The following is a 17275-nucleotide window of genomic DNA, read 5'->3' as shown; positions in this document are numbered from 1 at the left end:
CCTGATGTGTACCAATGTGAGTGTTGTTCTCTTCCTATACATTGGTAGTTCCCTTTATGTATACCTGGAGTTCACTGTATTTAATCAACTTTCAGCCAAACTCCTCTAGTTAAAATAAGTGTTTTACAGATTGGAATCAATCTGTATTTTCTTCTTCTTACCACAAATAATACTAAGAATCTAAATCAAACAAACAAACCACCAACTGTTTATGAATTCCAACTGAATCAAAGGCCCTGAGTCAGTTCTAGTACAAATATTCAACTTAAGAAATAATACCACAGTATCAATGAATGCTTAATTAGGCCTCCAAATTTCTTGAAACATAGATGTGGAGAGATGGCCTTACCTTTTGCTGACTGTGTCTTCTGCTAGCAGTTACCAACATTGTTAATAGTTAAACAAACTGATTAAGAAATCACTATATCATATCAGGTCTTATATTAGGGGTGTGCGAACCAGTTCAAGCTCAAACCAGGTTTGAGTTGAACTGGCCTGGTTTGACTGGTTCAAGCTTTAACCATCCCAGCCCTCCAAAAAAGGAAGCTGGTTCAAGCCAAACCGGGCCCGGTTCTGCCTGGTTTGGATGCTTGAAAAGGGGAATCGAGTAAGGAAAAAGGGTGGGCAGGAGGTTACCTTACATGCTATGGCAGTGGGTCAGCGGTGGCTAGCCTAGGCCCTGCAGTGCTGGCACTCCCCCCCCATCAACCCGAACTGGGCCCCTGCCGGCCTGCGCTGGTGGGGAGAGCACTGACGGGGCCTAGAGAAGCTGCCACTGACTCACCACCACGGCAGGTATGGTAACCTCCCGCCCACCCTTTTTCAACCCCGTGGGGCTCCCCCAATCCTTGTAAAGGAGAATCCTTACCAGATTTGCCTTTGCAAGCACTAGAACCGGATAGTTGCTCTGAGACTGGAACTCGTTATCCCGGCTTCCGGGGAGCCCCCAGTGCACCACATTCCCCCAGGGGATGGGCTCCAAGTGCCCATCTCTGTGTCAGCATGAGCTATAAGTAGCCTTCACGGACACATGATCTCGGGAGCCGCCAGGCTTCGGCACTGGGTTTATACTCCCAAAAGCAAAATGTGTGTGTGGCGGGGGGGCGGGGGACAAACTGTAAAGATATATTTAAATAAAAGCCCTCTAAAGAGTAACATTCAAAATGTTCTCTGGCCCTGGCAAGGCAGGCAGAGGTGGAAGAGGTGATTGCCTCCCCCCACCTCCAAGTTGCACCACCCTTTTTGCAGCTGCTGGCACTTCTGAGGGTACAGGCAGCAGGGCTACATGTGTCCTTCCCCACGCCGCTCTCCTGTAGTGACTGTGCCGCTGCAGAGGAGGTGGGGCTTGAACTTGCCCGTGAGAAGGTTCTTGGGTCCAAGCAGAATCTCCTTGTAGAGAAAATGGAATTTGTGTTGCACAAAGCTCCTCTAGATCCAACCCTCCTGCGCACCAGCTGGATAGCGAAGAGGCGGTGTGCCCAGTAGCCCCTGCTGATTCAACTGTGCCACAGAAGCCTGGTGCTTGTGGTGAGGGAAAGGTGGGTCCCTTTTCACAAAAGTGTAGCATTGCTTGGCAACACTTTGAGGTAGTTTTAGAAGGTCCCAAATACATTGCCTGCCTGCATGGCAAGGCAAGAGTCAGCAGAAGGGAAAAGGAAAAGAGCTGTGTAAACACCACTGGGATGGTACCAGAGGACTGGAAAGTGGTCAATATAACAGCAGTTTTTAAAAATGGATCCAGAGAGGATCTGGGTAACTACAGGCCAGTTGGCTGTTCTGAGTAAGCTGACAGAAAATATTATTAAAGAGAAAATTATCAAGCAAGTATATAGAAGAGCAGGCCTTGCTGAGGAAAAACCAACACAGTTTCTGCAAGGTTAAGTCTTGTCTTACTAACTTCCTGGACTTTTAAACGATGTAAGTAAGAATTTTATTTAAAATATTTATACCCCGCCCCTCCAGTCTGTTTGGGGTGGCTCACAACAATAAAACTGATACCATGTAAAATAAAAGTAATAAAATTAACCAATTTAAGTAAACAAGTTAAAAGTCAGGCTAAAATAATAATTTTCAAATTAAACATCTTTTTAACAGTGAAAAATTGAGAATGATAAAAACTAAAAACCTACCAGATATGTCCAGAGGTGGAACATTAAAAAGCCTCTTTAAAATAATGGGTTTTAGTTGTTTTTTAAAAACACTGAGGGAGCATTGCAAAGCTCTTCAGGGAGGGCATTCCAAAGACAAGGAACCACAACCAAAAAGGATAGATAGCAGTAACCCAGTAGATATTGCATACCTGGACTTTTTAAAAGCTGGTAACAAAGTCCCTCACCAAAGGCTCCTGAGTTAACTTAGCAGCCATGGGATAAGAGGACAGGTCCTCTTACAGATTGGTAACTGGTTAAAGAACAGAAAGCAAAGAGTAGGAATAAATGACAATATTCTTAGTGGAGGGATGTGCAAAATGTGGTCCCCCATGGATCTGTATTGGGATCAGTGTTTTTCAACTTGTTCATAAATGATCTGGAGCTAGGGGTGGGCAGTGAGGTAGCTGAGTTTGCTGATTACACCAGATTATTCGGGGAGTAAAAACAAAACAAGATTACAAGGAGCTCCAAAAGATCTCTCCTACCTAAGTGAATGTGCTCCATATAACACTGATGGAGTCTGAACTGGCAGTGACAGACTTGGAAATGGATTGGTGTTATGGTGGATAGCTCTCTGAAAATGTTGCCCTTGTGTGCAGCAGCTACAAAGAACACTTATTCCATGCTAAGGATCATTAGGAATGGAACTGAAAATAAAACTGCCAATATAGTAATGCCCTTATATAAAACAATAGTGCAACTGCCTTTGGAATACTGTGGACAGTACTGGTTACCTCAAGACCATTTTGTATTGCAAGAAAATACTGTAGAGCAGGAAAAGATGCAGAAAAGGGCAACCACAATGATCAGGGGTTGGAGAAACTCCCCTATGAAGAAAGACGACAGTGTTTGGGCCTTTTAGTTTAGAAAGAAGTTGGGTGACGGGGGACATGATAGAACTGTATAAAACGATGCACAGTATGGATAAAGCAGATAGAAAAAAGTCACCTCCCTTTCATAGTCTTAGAAGCAGGTCATTTGTTTTAGCTAATTGGAGATTCAGGACAGACAAAAGGAAGTACTTTACACAGTGTAGTTAAAGTATGGAATTTGCTGCCATCAGATGTGGTGATGGCCACTAATCTATAGAGTTTTCAAAAGGGATTAAACAACTTCATGAAGGACAGGGCTATCAATGGCTACTAGCCTGTTTAGCTATAAATTTCTATCAGGATCAGAGGGGGCATGGCCCTGAACACCTGGTGCTAGAGAACACCAACAAGAGGGGGCAGTTGCCCACTTGCAGGCTTTCCAGATGCACCTGGTTGGTCACTGCATGAAGCAGGATGCTGGACTAGATGAGCTTTTGGCCTGATCCAGCAGGGCTTTCCTTATGTTCTTATTTGCATAGTAAGCACCCCAAGCCCTAACAAGAGTCAGCCATCAACTCTAAGAAAGGACTACCATGTCTGAACGTTTCATCCTTTTCTGACTTACAATATCTTTATAGACCATTTTTGTGTTTTCCCAGTTATTTCCTTAGACATTATATCCTATAAGATGCTATACTAACTTAATAATAATGTATTGAATGATTCAGTCCAAGCTGTTACAGTTATCGGATGCATGATTCAATAATCACTTGCATCAGATTGGATCCAATAATTTCATCCAAGCACAACCCTATTACTGCTACTACTATGAATGGTTCTGCTCACTATGTCCTAACACAATGTATGTTACATGCTGTGGATGTTTTATGTGGTTGAGCTTTAATAACAATGCAATCACACATTATTTTTCAGTCTTAAGAAATGTCTCAGATATTGCTATTCTCAAGTACTTATGTTCCAGATGCTTTGTAAAGTAAGGAGAAATTGAGTTTTAAAACAGTTATTTATAGAAAACAATATTTTAATTCTCCTGAAGTTTGCATACAAAGAGAAAGTGGATTACCTTTTTTTAATTAAACATCTAACAGCGCAAGATTGTAAATATAAAATCTGTTGTGTCATGTTTCTAAACATGAATCCTGAGTAAGAGTAGAACATATAGCATTACTGACTAAAATAATAAAATCCCTTCATTAGTAAAATAGGGAAATAGCTTTTATGTTCTACTACAGAACAAGAAGAAAAAAGGCAACAGGTGTATGTTTAGCAAACTAGCCTGAATGCTCACTGCAAACCTGAACATTTTCAGAAAAATAAAATGCAGGTTATGCACCACAGTAAAAAGCATCAAACTGATGCACATGGGATTCAATTTTACCCACAAAACTCAGAACTTACCTATTCTGCTTGCAGTCATCAAATAGTTGCAAATCAAAGAGGTGTGAACTGCAGTATTCATACTGATAGGCACAGTGATTTTAGATTCACATTAAAATATAAAATACTAATTCCAAAATGGTATAGGGATTCAGCCAAATAGCTACTAGAAGCAAAATGTTTTGGTGACTCTGATAACTGAAGCTGCTAATTTTTTCAGAAATGGAAGATTTCAATAATAAGCAGTTATTTTCAGCAAGGCAGAAAAACAAGGTGTTTGAACACCAAGCAGGGCATAAGTCTTTGCATCATGGAACACTATATTCAATCAATCTCTGAATAAAGTTGCCTAGCTCCATGTGATGAAAGTGCATAGGAGTGGGATACTGTCAGAGAAATAAATATCCCCTCTGTGTTCAGATCTTTCATAGTTGTGTTAACTGTGTCAGTCTAAAGTTAGCATTGTGAGAATATATTATTTCTGGGGCTGTACTATAGACCATTCTGAAGTCTTTTCAAAATGTAGATTCTTCTAGATGTCGTTCCTCTTCTTCATCTGCTTCCTCAATAACCTGAATGTCATCTGTCTGACATAAGGATGTGCTCTCTGACTGTTTACTCTCTTCAGATTTATTTAATTCCTCTTCTTCAATCACTTTTTTCCATATTTTGTGATTTTCATTCAGATGGTACATAAGTTGACAAAATATTCGCTGTCTGCTTTTTCTTTCTGCAAAAGAAAAAAGAACCTACCAGTTTTCAAAATCTCACCCTAAACGAGTTAGAAACGATTCTTCTGCAGTAAGATAACATATTAAAGGTATGTGCTATTGTATGCAAAGTTGTCAGTTTCACTGTCAATCCAGATAACCTCTGATGTTCTGCTACTAGTCCAATCTGAATAAGGCTATGCATATGCCTTCATTAATGATTTTGGTTGCTCAAGCAGGGTAGGCAAAGGAAAAGATGGCTGGCAGTGAGCATAGAGAGGAAAAGAATGACAAGGCTTGTGGCGTAGCCAGAGGAAAAGACTTCGGAAGTGAAGTAGCCAGTGGTAGTCGGGAGGAGAAAAATAGCTAGAGGAATATTTGGTCCAATAAGCAAGCCAGCAAGCACTCTCTCTCTCTCTAGATAAGTAGATAGGGTATGTCTGTCTGTCTGTCTGTCTGTCTGTCTCTCTCTCTCTCTCTCTCTCACACACACACACACACACACACACACACACACACACACACACACACACACAGAGCTAAATCCTAATCCATTTAAAACTCTATATTCTAGTTAAAACAAGGATTTAGTTTTACTTGTGTCAAATGCTTCCATTTCATCTTCTTCACTATCCAGCTCTTCTGCTTCATAATCTTTGGAGCTTTCCATATCATCTTCTTTTTCATCAATCCACTGACCTGGCAGCAATCCAGCTGCATCATAAGAATTACATAGGGGGCCAACAATGTGAGTTATAAAAGATTCTTGTAATTTTGCAAGCTGAGGAGAACGTCTATCCATAAAAGGGCTTATAGGTAATCCCAGACTTGCTTCTTCATCTCCCTGAAAGTTCATAAATGCAAAACACTTAGAACAGATTGAATATCCATGTAATGCTTGGTACAAAAAGCAAAAATAAACAGCAAGTACTTTGATAAGGAACGGGGGGGGGACCCCCTACTATTTCCAGGCTTGTATGGATTAACGGGGAGCTCAAATCAGCAGAGACTTGCTTTGAAAACTGCATTTACAGCTACACTTTAAAAGCAATTGCAATGGAATATAAAAACCTGAACTGTGCTTCATTCAGCATGTGGAAGCAGTCTTCACATGAGGAGTCCAACATGGGCTGAAGCTGGCCTGCTGACTACTCCCCACAGCACTATGTACTGAATCGTCTTGAGAACAAACCCTCAGGTAGGTAACTTATATTTAAAAATCCAGTACTGTACATGTGTTTTAGAGCCATCACATTAGCACAGAGATCTCAAAACACAGAGGTTCACAACCCCAGTATTCTGCCTCCACTCCTCCAATATCTTCCACAGATAAGAGTGCCTCTCTCATGTGTCAGAGGCATATTTGCTAAAATAATGTATAATTAGTAGAGGAAAGGATATATACTGTATACGTGAAACCCTGGGCAAAGCATATGAAGGAAAAACATAAAGGAGAAGTTGTGCAAACATTTATTTTGGCTATAGAAGGAAATGCAGTAAAGTGTAAGATTAAAGAGGCCATGTATATTGAATAGCTGCAACCAACTATTAATGTTAGGGAAGTAATGAAAGAGACAATTAAATTTATTGGTCTATAAAAGGGTTTAAACATTTGCTCTGTAGAGTCATCTCCTCCTCCCTCCTCTCCCCTGTTCTTGGATTGGTTATTTAGTTTCAGTTGCTGAATTTAATCTCAAGAGTTTCCAGCTGCTTGAGATAGAACATTGACAATGATATTTTAACATTGAAATGCGTTTGCTCAAGTTTATAAGATCTTTGTTTTATTTGTTTTTACCTATGCATTGAAAGAGGTCTTAAAATCTTGTTTGGAGTAAGGGAGAATGCGTATATCATCGTCACTATATCATCTTACAGTATACAGTGTAAAAAGATCTCTTGTAAACAGCAGCGATGCTGAACAGGCATTTTTTTAAGACAACTCTAGAAGAACTTTGAACAGATTCTTCTAAGCAAAATATTCAGCAATGGATGTTCCATATAAGTCCGCTAACTAACTAACTAACTAACTAACTTACTTAATTTATTTATTTGAACTTCTATACCACCCAAGCCTTCATCTCTGGGCGGTTAGCAAGCACGTTGCACAGACTGAGGTCCCCCTCTTGCTTTTCCAATGATACCATAAAAGATTGCTGCAAAGGAAGGCCTCATAATTGCCTAGATAATGTGAAAAGATCCATGCAGAGAACCATAGATGCTAAGTAAACTAAGCTGAACTTAACCCTTTTGGAACATAAGAACATGAGGCTCCTGGTAGAAATTCAGGGTAGGGTACAGGGTGGGGACTTACTCATATGGGCCCACTGCTCATATTAGAGGGACTTACATTTCTATTGTTCTCTAAGTTTCTGGTGTCAGCCTGTTCCTCCTGTTGTAGGGAAAGATGTAGCTTCTCCCCTTGCCACCTCAGTGAGCCTTTAAAGTGGAAGCCTTCGAAGGCAGCAGCTTTGGCTGCTGAAGTCCTACGGGGCTGTGGGGCCATCAGCCTGACCAGCTTAGCAAGCTAAGTCAGTTGCTTCCCACCACAAAAAGGGATTGAGGGACCGTTCCCCCATAAGTGGCGAGGATCAGCAACCTTTAGAGTAGTACAAAAAGAAAGAAAATGTTTTATCTATGCAGTCTTCAAGGGCAAAAATATCACACTTTCATGCTAGCAGGCAGGAATAATCTAGTGGGGCGGGGAACACTATTCATCTCTCAATATTAGGATTTTAAACCCTGTTTTCTGACCAAGGAGCACAGAACTTAAGTGATTCCTGACTGGCCTCCTTTACTGGACAAGAGGAGAATATGCTGATCAATTTACTCCAAGTCAACAAAGTACTGCTAGAACACTATTTCATAACCAGAATGCAACTCTCAATGCAACTCTCAAAGAGATTCACATAATATACAGGCGACCCTCGTCATTGGCAGGTTCCCGGATTGCGATTTCGGCTTTTCATGGTTCAGTACTGTAGTCCACGTCTCTTTTTCCATGGTATATGGTTTTTAGTATTTAGTATGTATATGGTTTTCTATTCACGGTTTTTAGTTTCACTTTCAGCACGTGCCTTATATCTCCATGGTTTGAGGGATGAGCTTTGTGGGTTGTTGAGGAGTTGATGGTGATGGTTGGAGAAGGAGTATGGAGGAGTTTTTTTGTACTTTGGAGTCTATTTTGGAGGAGATTTTGGTGGAATTTGTAGCTGTGGTTGGAGGAGTCTAGAGAAGGAGCATTTTGGAGTGTTTTTAAGCTACAGTTGGAGGGCTCAAGGTAAAGTACAGCTCCATCTACTGGATTGTTTGGGGGGGGGGTTGTATTGAACAATACATTCCATTAATGTGCTGTACAGTACTATGAAACTCCTCCTCCTGTAATCGCTAGCTTCAACAATTTAAAGGTGCACACAGTACATTTTAAAATTCAAGACCAGTGTTGCAAATGTTCCCCTGCTAATTGAACAAAGAGGTACCTTTTTAAAGTGGTAAATCTAAAGTGGTAAATCCATAAGTGGCTGTTGCTGGTGTCTACCTTATGTTTCATTTAGATTGTAAGCCCTTTTAGCACAAGGAATCACCTTATTTATTATTCTATGTAAACCACTTCGAGAACTTTTGTTTTAAAGTGGAATAAGTACAGTACTAGAAGCAGCAGCAAATTCAGAAGTTCAGGAGCTCTCCATGATAGGATAGCCCACATAGCCATGCCCACCCCAACAGCCAGAGAAGCTAAGTAGTATACAATTCTGTACAGTCATTCCATCCCTGTGCGCGCCCCCCCCCTTCTGGTTTCTGTATTGTTCTTGGGGTTGGTAGGCTGGTACGGTTACAGTGATTGCACAATTTTGTTTTCTCCCCAGTCAAGATGGAGAAATGTAAGGCAGGCAGATCTGCTGAGGGACAGAGCAAGTGGCAGCACAAAGTTGTATCCCTGTGTGAAAAGACTGAATTGCTGGAGATGTTAGCTCAAGAGGACAGTGCAGCATCTGTTGGATGCCATTACAAAATAAATGGTGTGGTACGTCAGAAAAAATGAAGCCAACATCCATGCCAGTGTGGCAACAAGCACTTCAGAAAGTGCAAAGGTGGCATTCCACTCTTGTGATCCCACTGTGGAATGCATGGAGAAGGCCCAGAACGTCTGAATCAAGGGCCAAGCTCAGAAAAAAGTGTGCCTGAGTGGGCCAGTGATTCAGGAAAAAGCATTGAGGCTGTACAAGCATTTGGCCGAGGAAGATACAGGAACATCTGGTGGAGCTGGATGCACTTTTCAGGCAAGCAAGGGCTGGTTTGAGAAGTTCAAGCACCACTACAGCCATTAGGCTGTAAAGCTGGCAGGAGAAATTGCATCAGCAGACCACAAAGCAGCATGAAGATTCTTGGCAGAGCTTCAACAGTGGATTGAGAAGGGATACAGGCCCAAGCAGTTCTTCAACATGGATGGAGCAGGCCTGTTTTGGAAAAGGATGCCAGTTCCAGTCCATCTCTAAGCAGGAATAAACCACTCCAGGATTTAAGGCAGCCAAGGACCAGATAACCCTTCTCATCTGTGGAAATACTGCTGGAGACTGGCTGGTCAAACCAATGCAGCTGTACTGAACACTGAACCCTTGTGCCCTCAGAGGACAGAACAAGAACCAACTCCCGGTCTTCTAGCATTCAAACAGGATTGCATGGGTGACTGCTTCACTCTTCACTGCCTGGGTCAGCAACTGCTACTTACCCAAGGTGGAGAGGTATCTGGCAGTAAAAAAACACTTGCCTTCAGAGTTCTCCTGCTGCTGGACAATGCCCCATGCAATCCTAATACGCTGCAGTTTCTCCACTTAAATCTGCAGGTTGCCGTTCTGCCACCAAACACCACCTCTTTAATCCTGCCAATGGACCAGGGTCTCATTGCAAGGTTCAAGTCCTACTATGTTCAAGAGGCTTCTGGACTTAATGGAAAGCAACACCTCTCTAACAGTTAGCGATTGCTGGGGAAACTACAGCATTGTTGACTGCATCCAGATCATCAAGGCATCCTTCAAGGAGATCCATCCTTTAACTACCAACGTCCTGTGAGTTTCTGCAAATGGGGATTGCCTTGGCTGAGAAGGCCTTGGCAACCTTGGCAACTGAACCATCAATGGAGTGTAGCATAAGATTCAAGAGACAGTTGGAGGCTGTGTTGCAACCCCACAGAGAAACCTACAGGGCTGTTCAGACAGAGGCAAAGCAGACCACCATCACCAGCAACTTCAAGGAGGTTGAGAGCACCATCCCACCTGAAGAAGCAAGATCTGAGAGTGACAATTCCACCTCAACGTTCTATGGTTTGGAGGAAGAGAGTGATGGCAATGACAGCTCTACTACCTCTCCAGGGCCTTCCCTTGCAGTTGAGTGATGTTGTTTCTTTTTTCAAATTTTCTGAGCTGGATTAGTGCTAATTCCAGTGGAGTGGTATAACTCCTTCAATTTATTTTTCTGCCAACGAGGCCAGATACTTCTCATAGATGGAGTGATGTAACTCCTCTGTGTTCTAATTTTTTTCATTTCCCTTTTTGTTTTCTGAACTGGAGTGCTGTTAACTCCAGAGGAGTTATGTAACTCCTAGAGGAATTATGTAAATGGGAGGAGTCCCATTTTGTGATTATTTGCTTCCAACCCAGGTCAAGACTTTCCAGAGCTGGAGTGCTGCTAACTCCAGAGGAGTGATGCAACTCCTCTGATTTGTGATGATTTGCTACAAACCAAGGACAAGACTTTTTGGAGCTGGACCAAGGACTGGTTTTGGGGTCATTACTGGAGGAGCTGGCCTGCTGGAGCAACCAAAGGACAGGGCTGTATTCCTTACCTACTTCTGCCACTGTTACCAGCTATGCTTATTCAGCCCAGCTCCCAGGAGCCTTGCTGTTGGCTTGCATCTCCAGGCTTGGAGATTGCACTTTGTATATGCTCAGGAGCTGCATCGCAATGTGAGCTCTCAGTTTATGGTACACATGGAGACAAGTCACTTAGCTGGCAGTGGGCTAGTTGCCCCTGGATTTGGTTGCAAAGAAAGCAAATTGGGATGAGGATAAGATGCATCCCTTCTCCCCAGATGGGAGTTCCAGCTAAGTAGACTCGAGAGTTAACTATATCGAGTTAACTTTCAAGAACACCCTGTACTTAGAGTGAACCACTTCACTCCCCTCCTTTCACAGGAGATAACACCCGTTGAAGAAAGGCAATTAAGGCAGCGAAATAATGATCTCCCCATTACAGAGGAGAAGAGTCAGTGACATAGGCTCAGAGGTATGAATTTCCATTGAAACTATTGATAGGATTATTGGAGAGCCCGTCCGGGCACGGATATTCTTTCATGCACCTGCATACTCCGATTTCATCACAAACAGCCTTACACTCAAAAGGCAATCCCCACATTGTCACATCCAGGAAGAACCATCAGTAACAACGCATTCCACACAGGTCAACCCAGACAATTCTAGACAGCAAAGCATGACAATAGGAATGTGCCCCCCAGGCACATTTTGGGATATAAGTATCCCCAGTTCCATGAATCAGTATGCTTCCTCATATACTCTGCCATGTGCTATACTTCCAGCCAGCAACATTCACTTTCCCTTGTATGCTAATACTTGGGACCCCACTGAGCAATCCATATGCTTTCTTGCAGCCTACAAAGAGCTTGAAATCACTTTATGGATTGGTCCTTGTGCCAATCCATCCAGCTTGCCTCACACCTACAGGAAGCTGGACCCATGGAGAAGCCATTCTCATGGGCATCCCTCTTTATACTAATCCCTGCACCTTTCCTGCTTCCCGTCATGCTGAGGAGTGAGATTCTGCAGCTTAGAAGTCTCTTCGTCCAGATCAGGTGAATATGAGCCTTGGCTGCTCCTTGGGCCTCGAAAGTATCTCTGCTCCCTTTTTAAATCCAACCCCATCTCTCTAGCTCAAGCCTCTCTCTTGCCCACCTGGGAAACTTACACAATTAGACCTTAAGCTAAAACGCCTCATTGTAGTTGGTTTATTTAGAAATGTACTTTATTGCTCTTTAAGTTAGAAATGCCTCATTCTAGTTAAATTGCTTAGTACATTTTTATTGATTTAATCACACCATTCTTTTCTGGTATCCCCCTTGATTTAAATACATTAAAATCCAGTCATTTCTTAAGTTCAAATGTTTGCACAAATTAAAACTGGTGGAGCTGACCCCTTTAACAGCTAATTCCCCACACAAGCCCAGTCATTGGGGTGCTGACCAATCAGCCCAGGGTCAGTTTCAACATCACCACCCCCATTTTGGGTGATTTATTTAACCAGTTTTATTGCATACATTTATCCATCAGCATTAAGAAAATCTTGCTGGGGACCAAGAGGGATAATGCTGTGATTGCATCCACTGCAGCAAAACTGGATACCAGTGATCTTCTTTCAGTCTGTTCCAGATGTGAATGTTTTTGTAACAAAAATGTATAATAGGTGTATTATCCTCTACTATACAAAGCTATTTATAAAGTGATGTTCATCCTTTTGTGTCCCGAGTGATAACACTTATAAGATACTCCAGTTTCCTCCTCTTTGTTCCCTCCTTTATGCTATATATAGTGGGCCTTATTCAAGAGCCTTCCCTTCCACCAACAGGCTTATCCAGTCTAGCCGTGTCAACTGTTTGGCAGGTGCACAAAACCAATGTACAACAGCAGGCCCCAACATATTCCTGCACACAGAAGTCTGAGGATCAGGGCAAACAGGAATGAAGCGGTATGTTTTAAATATCTGTATAATAAGCAATAATTGTAGAAAAGCTAAAAGTTTTCCTCTGAAATATACTACTGGTAGTAGAACCTATGAAAACTTGTGGTGGGTGGAAGGGGCAGGGCAGAAGAAGCAATGAGACTTTTGAGCACAGACACATCCTTGCACATATACATATGCATCATTCAACATTCAAGCTTGTTTGTTTGCGCGCGCGCACACACACACACACACACACACACACACACACACACACACACACACAGCTGGTGGAAGGATGGGGCCAAGGGAAGAAGGAATAAGATATTCCCCTTAGGGGATGGAGCCGCTCTGGGAAGAGCAGAAGGTTCCAAGTTCCCTCCCTGGCTTCTCCGAGATAGGGCTGAGAGAGATTCCTGCCTGCATCCTTGGAGAAGTCGCTGCCAGTCTGTGAAAACAATACTGAGCTAGATAGACCAATGGTCTGACTCAGTATATAGCAGCTTCCCATGTTCCTCCTATTTGGCTGTCTCCCTCTCTACTCCCCAGTTTGCATACACATATTTCTTTATTTTTCTTTCTCCCTCTTCTTACATCTCTTCCAGTCTCATTTTCTCTTCAGTAATGTGCCTCCTCCTTTCACCTTTATCTTTCTCAATCTCTCCCACTCAAGTTCCATCGGTCTCCCTTTGCAGAAGTTTTGGAGAAAATGTCTCCAAGATATTGTTCAGGAGCTTCCTCCAGTATAGTTTGCTATAGGGCAGCAATTATTAAAGAAGTGACAAGGGAAGGTAGAGAGGAGACCCAACCAATTCCTCCTTTTTTCAAGAGTCCATCAGAGCTCCCAAATCAAGTGGTGGGAAAGTCCCAGCAGATTGAGGTTAGTGTGCATGTACTAGCTGTCAGCTGTTTGGGAAGATGCAGGTGAGAAAGAGGGGTGTGAACTTGACATGTACGCCCTCCTCACTACTATATTTTGGCAATCTTTGAGTCCCTCTTCAACTTGCCTGTGGGAATCTCTGAAAGTGTGTAGGACTATATGCAGATTTTCAGAGTGGGTGTGGGTGTGTGAGAATGAGTAAAGGAGAGATAGAGAGATCAGGCCTACCTGATCATAGAATTCATTAACAATACCCTCTGTCCATTTCAGGTGTAGATCTCTAACTTTTGCTGGGCCATTTATATCTGCCAGCTTGATACATATCTGACACACTAATAGCCGATCACTTTCGTTGTTCCATTCAATACCGTGACTGTTTACATCACTGACCTGTTTGAAAGGAAAAAGAGAGTTTAATATTTTGGTAAACTAAATGTTCTGCTCTGTCTATTCTTTCTTTTCATTATACATAACAGTACTCTTAGTGCTCAGTGTTCAGATTTTAGTCACTGGAAGTAGGGATATGCACAAAACTGGTTTTCCAAGTTTGGTTCGAATCCTAACCAGATTTGAACCGGACCAGACTGGTTCGACACTGCCCTCCCCAGAACCAGATCCCCAGCTCGGGAGCAGTTCAAAGCCCCTACTGTGTAGTAAAAAGGGTTACCCTCTGCAGCAGTGGGGGAGGGCGGTGGTGGTTCCCCCGACCCCCACCAGCCTCCTCACAAGTCTTGAGGGCCAGTTGATGGCCGGGCCTTCTTTGGGCCTCTGTGAGTGCGTGGAGGCCATTTGTTTGACCTCCATGCATGCGCACAGGCAATTTATGTGACCTGGGTCATGCAAATGGCCCATGTATATGTGCAGAGGTCATACAAATGGCCTCCAAGCATATGCAGAGACCCGAAACAGCCCAAAGAAGGCTGAAACAGGCCGAAGGAGGCCCAGGCCGGCCCTCTAGACTCGTGGGGAGGCTAGCAGGCATCAGGGGAGCCGCTGCTACTGTGAATAACACTTCTAAACCCTTCTTACTGCACTGTAGTGTAGGGGCTTCAAACTGGGCCCAGGCTTGCCTGGCTTGACCTAGAACTGGTTCGGTTCAAGTTTGAGGCTTCAAACCTAGCCAGTTCACATACCCCTACCTGGAACCTAATTAATTAATTACTACCCATTATTACTCACTACTATTAATTATTACTATTGATTGATTAAGTGCCATCAAGTCAATGTTGACTCTTAGTGACCACATAGATAGATTCTCTCCAGGATGATCTGTCTTCAGCTTGGCCTTTAAGGACTCTCAGTGGTGCATTCATCGCTGTTGTGATCGAGTCCATCCACCTTGCTCCTGGTCGACATTTTTCCTTCAACTTTTCCCAGCATTATGGACTTCTCAAGGGAGCTGGGAGACCCAGCTCCCTTAAGAAGTCCATAACGTGTCCAAAGTATGATAGTTTGAGCCTGGTCATTTGTGCCTTGAGTGAAAGTTCTGGATTGATTTGTTCTATCAACCATTTGTTTAGTTTCCTGGCTGTTAATTACTACTTAATTAATTAATTAATTAATTAATTACTACCTGTTCCCCAACATCATCAGATCACTAAATATTTGATTTCTATCTGATAAAACAGAGAAATACACTTAAATGATTTTATTTTCTCTCCACACTAATACTGTTTGTGGCCTCAGTGCAGCTTCCAGCAGTGTAGCATTCTAGAAGCTACATTAAAATAAATATGCACTGAGGTATGAGGCTCATATTATGATTTTATGACCTATGTGCTAGCTTAAACTTGGGTGACAAACCTTGGCATTAAATTCAGCAAGAAAATCAAAATGTTTCTTGAGATCTGTGGCAAGGATTGCTTCAATTACTAAAAACCGAAATCGTTTGAATTGTACATGATCAAGATTAGGTAGAAAGTTGTATTCTGGCAGAGATAAAAAGAGACTCCATGCAGAAGCAGCATGGTGATTTTCCAGAACAGATCTGTCATTGTACAGCACAGCCTATAAAACAATGAAATACAAAAGTGTTAGAGACTCAAACGTCGCAAAAATATAATGGCAAATTATTAATACTTTTGTTTTACTGAATAATTTTAATATTAAAATTGTTTTACAGTTTTATAAGTTGAGCAAAACATCAACTTTTATACAGAGAAGTGATATTGAGCAATTGGAAATTCCAGCCGACATCCTAACACTGCAGGCACGCAAGCAAAAGAAGCGTGTCCCCAGCCATTGTGGTCCCACTTCAATAGCACCACCACTCGCGGGCATGGGGTGGGGAACCCATTTTTGGTGATCTCCCTTTCCCCAGAAGCACTCTGTGCAACCTGAAATAATGTCCCTGATCCCACGCAATATGTAATTGCCCTCAAAGCAGATCGATACATCAAACCAAATTATTTAAGATGCCCAAATAATTATGTTTGCCCATTGCTTGAGTTTTGTTTGTGGTGTTCCACAAATAACCTCTCTTCCAATGCAGTGACGGCTGCTGGTCACTGGGCTGGAGCAAGGGTGGGGGGAGAGGGTAGGAGATAAGAGATACCAGTCAATCTTTGTTATGAAATAGTTGCTGGATCTCTTATCTACCCTCAGTTTTTATTGTTTTATGTACCTTACTTTGCTATTATCATATCTTGTTGTTATGAAAGTATATACTAAAAAATAATGCATTTATTCCTATAGAGGCAAGGCCTGTCACTTGGTATTCATGGCTCCCAATACTTCCAGTGAATCTTCAAGAAGCACCCACTGTCTTCAGCAGACATTCTTGTTATTCATTTTAGTACATCCCAGCTACTAATCCCTTTCCCCCACTTTCTGGGAACATTCATCACACCATTTCACCCCATCACACTTTTCCACAGCAGGCTAGCCTGCACAACTGCTCGCAGGTGGACAGGCTGGCAAGCCTAATGCTCTGCGTGTTTTCTTATAGCAAGCACACAGCAAAAGCTTCACACAGAAATACTACCAGCCAAGCAAGAGAAAGGGAAAAGGGGGGGGGGTGCAAGAAAGAAAGAAAACTCCAGTGGGCAAAATAAGGGGAAAGAAGCAGTGTTCCCTCTAACAGGAATTCCCAGATGTTGTTGACTACAACTCCCATAATCCCCAAGCAAAAGCCATTGCAGCTGGGGATTCTGAGAGTTGTAGTCAACAACATCTGGGAATCCCTGTTAGAGGGAACACTGAAAAGGAGTACCTGGGAGGTGGGGAAAGAAAGAAGAAGGGAAAAGAAAACCCCACTGGGCAACAGTAGAGAAAGGGGGTAGCTAGAGTGGGGAAGGGGTGAAAAAAAGGGAGGGGAGGAAAACCCCATTGGAAAACAGAATGGAAAAGTAGCTAGAGTGGGAGGAGAGATGCAAAGAAAAAAGAAAAGAAAACCCCACTGAGAAGGAAGTCAGTAAAGGCAAGAGGGAAGCAACCAAGTAAACAAATGTACTTTTTAAGAAAGAAAAAACTTACAGCTTAATCAAAAGAGAGAGAGACATTTTCTAATGCTGCCTGGTAGGCTTAGTTTTCATGACCATGGTTGATAACTATGACTTGAAGTGGAAAAGGTCTTTAAAGCAGAAATTATATTTGTATGGC

At 42.5% G+C, this 17275-nt stretch overlaps 1 protein-coding gene and 1 long non-coding RNA gene across 6 annotated transcripts in view; one reads left to right on the top strand and one right to left on the bottom strand.

The window, feature by feature from the left end:
- The first annotated feature begins 1135 nt into the window (after positions 1-1135).
- Positions 1136-16681, top strand: LOC128339563 (uncharacterized). 2 transcript variants are annotated; one of them, XR_008313094.1, is made up of 5 exons: positions 1136-1538; positions 5100-5180; positions 6162-6268; positions 12703-12822; positions 16370-16681. It is a non-coding gene; the product is annotated as an uncharacterized LOC128339563 (long non-coding RNA). The 2 variants fall into 2 exon arrangements; XR_008313093.1 differs by having other exon boundaries at positions 1136-1917.
- Positions 3984-17275, bottom strand: part of PDE3B (phosphodiesterase 3B) — a 131885-nt gene continuing 118593 nt past the window's right edge. For 2 of the 4 annotated variants that reach the window (XM_053283713.1, XM_053283714.1), the window contains exons 13-16: positions 15479-15682; positions 13904-14065; positions 5668-5914; positions 3984-5090 (exon numbers count right to left, since the gene is read on the bottom strand). In XM_053283713.1, the coding sequence (XP_053139688.1) occupies positions 4876-5090; positions 5668-5914; positions 13904-14065; positions 15479-15682 (828 nt within the window). In that variant the 3' untranslated portion in view covers positions 3984-4875. Of the gene's footprint in view, positions 5091-5667; positions 5915-6465; positions 7667-13903; positions 14066-15478; positions 15683-17275 lie in introns of those variants that run through there. The other 2 variants (XM_053283715.1, XM_053283716.1) reach the window with 2 other exon arrangements.

The sequence above is a fragment of the Hemicordylus capensis genome, chromosome 1, assembly GCF_027244095.1.
Source record: "Hemicordylus capensis ecotype Gifberg chromosome 1, rHemCap1.1.pri, whole genome shotgun sequence".
In the NCBI taxonomy this organism is placed as follows: Eukaryota; Metazoa; Chordata; class Lepidosauria; order Squamata; family Cordylidae; genus Hemicordylus; species Hemicordylus capensis.
The sequence above is the reverse complement of the archived record's forward strand: the minus strand, read 5'-3'. Positions and strand labels throughout refer to the sequence as shown.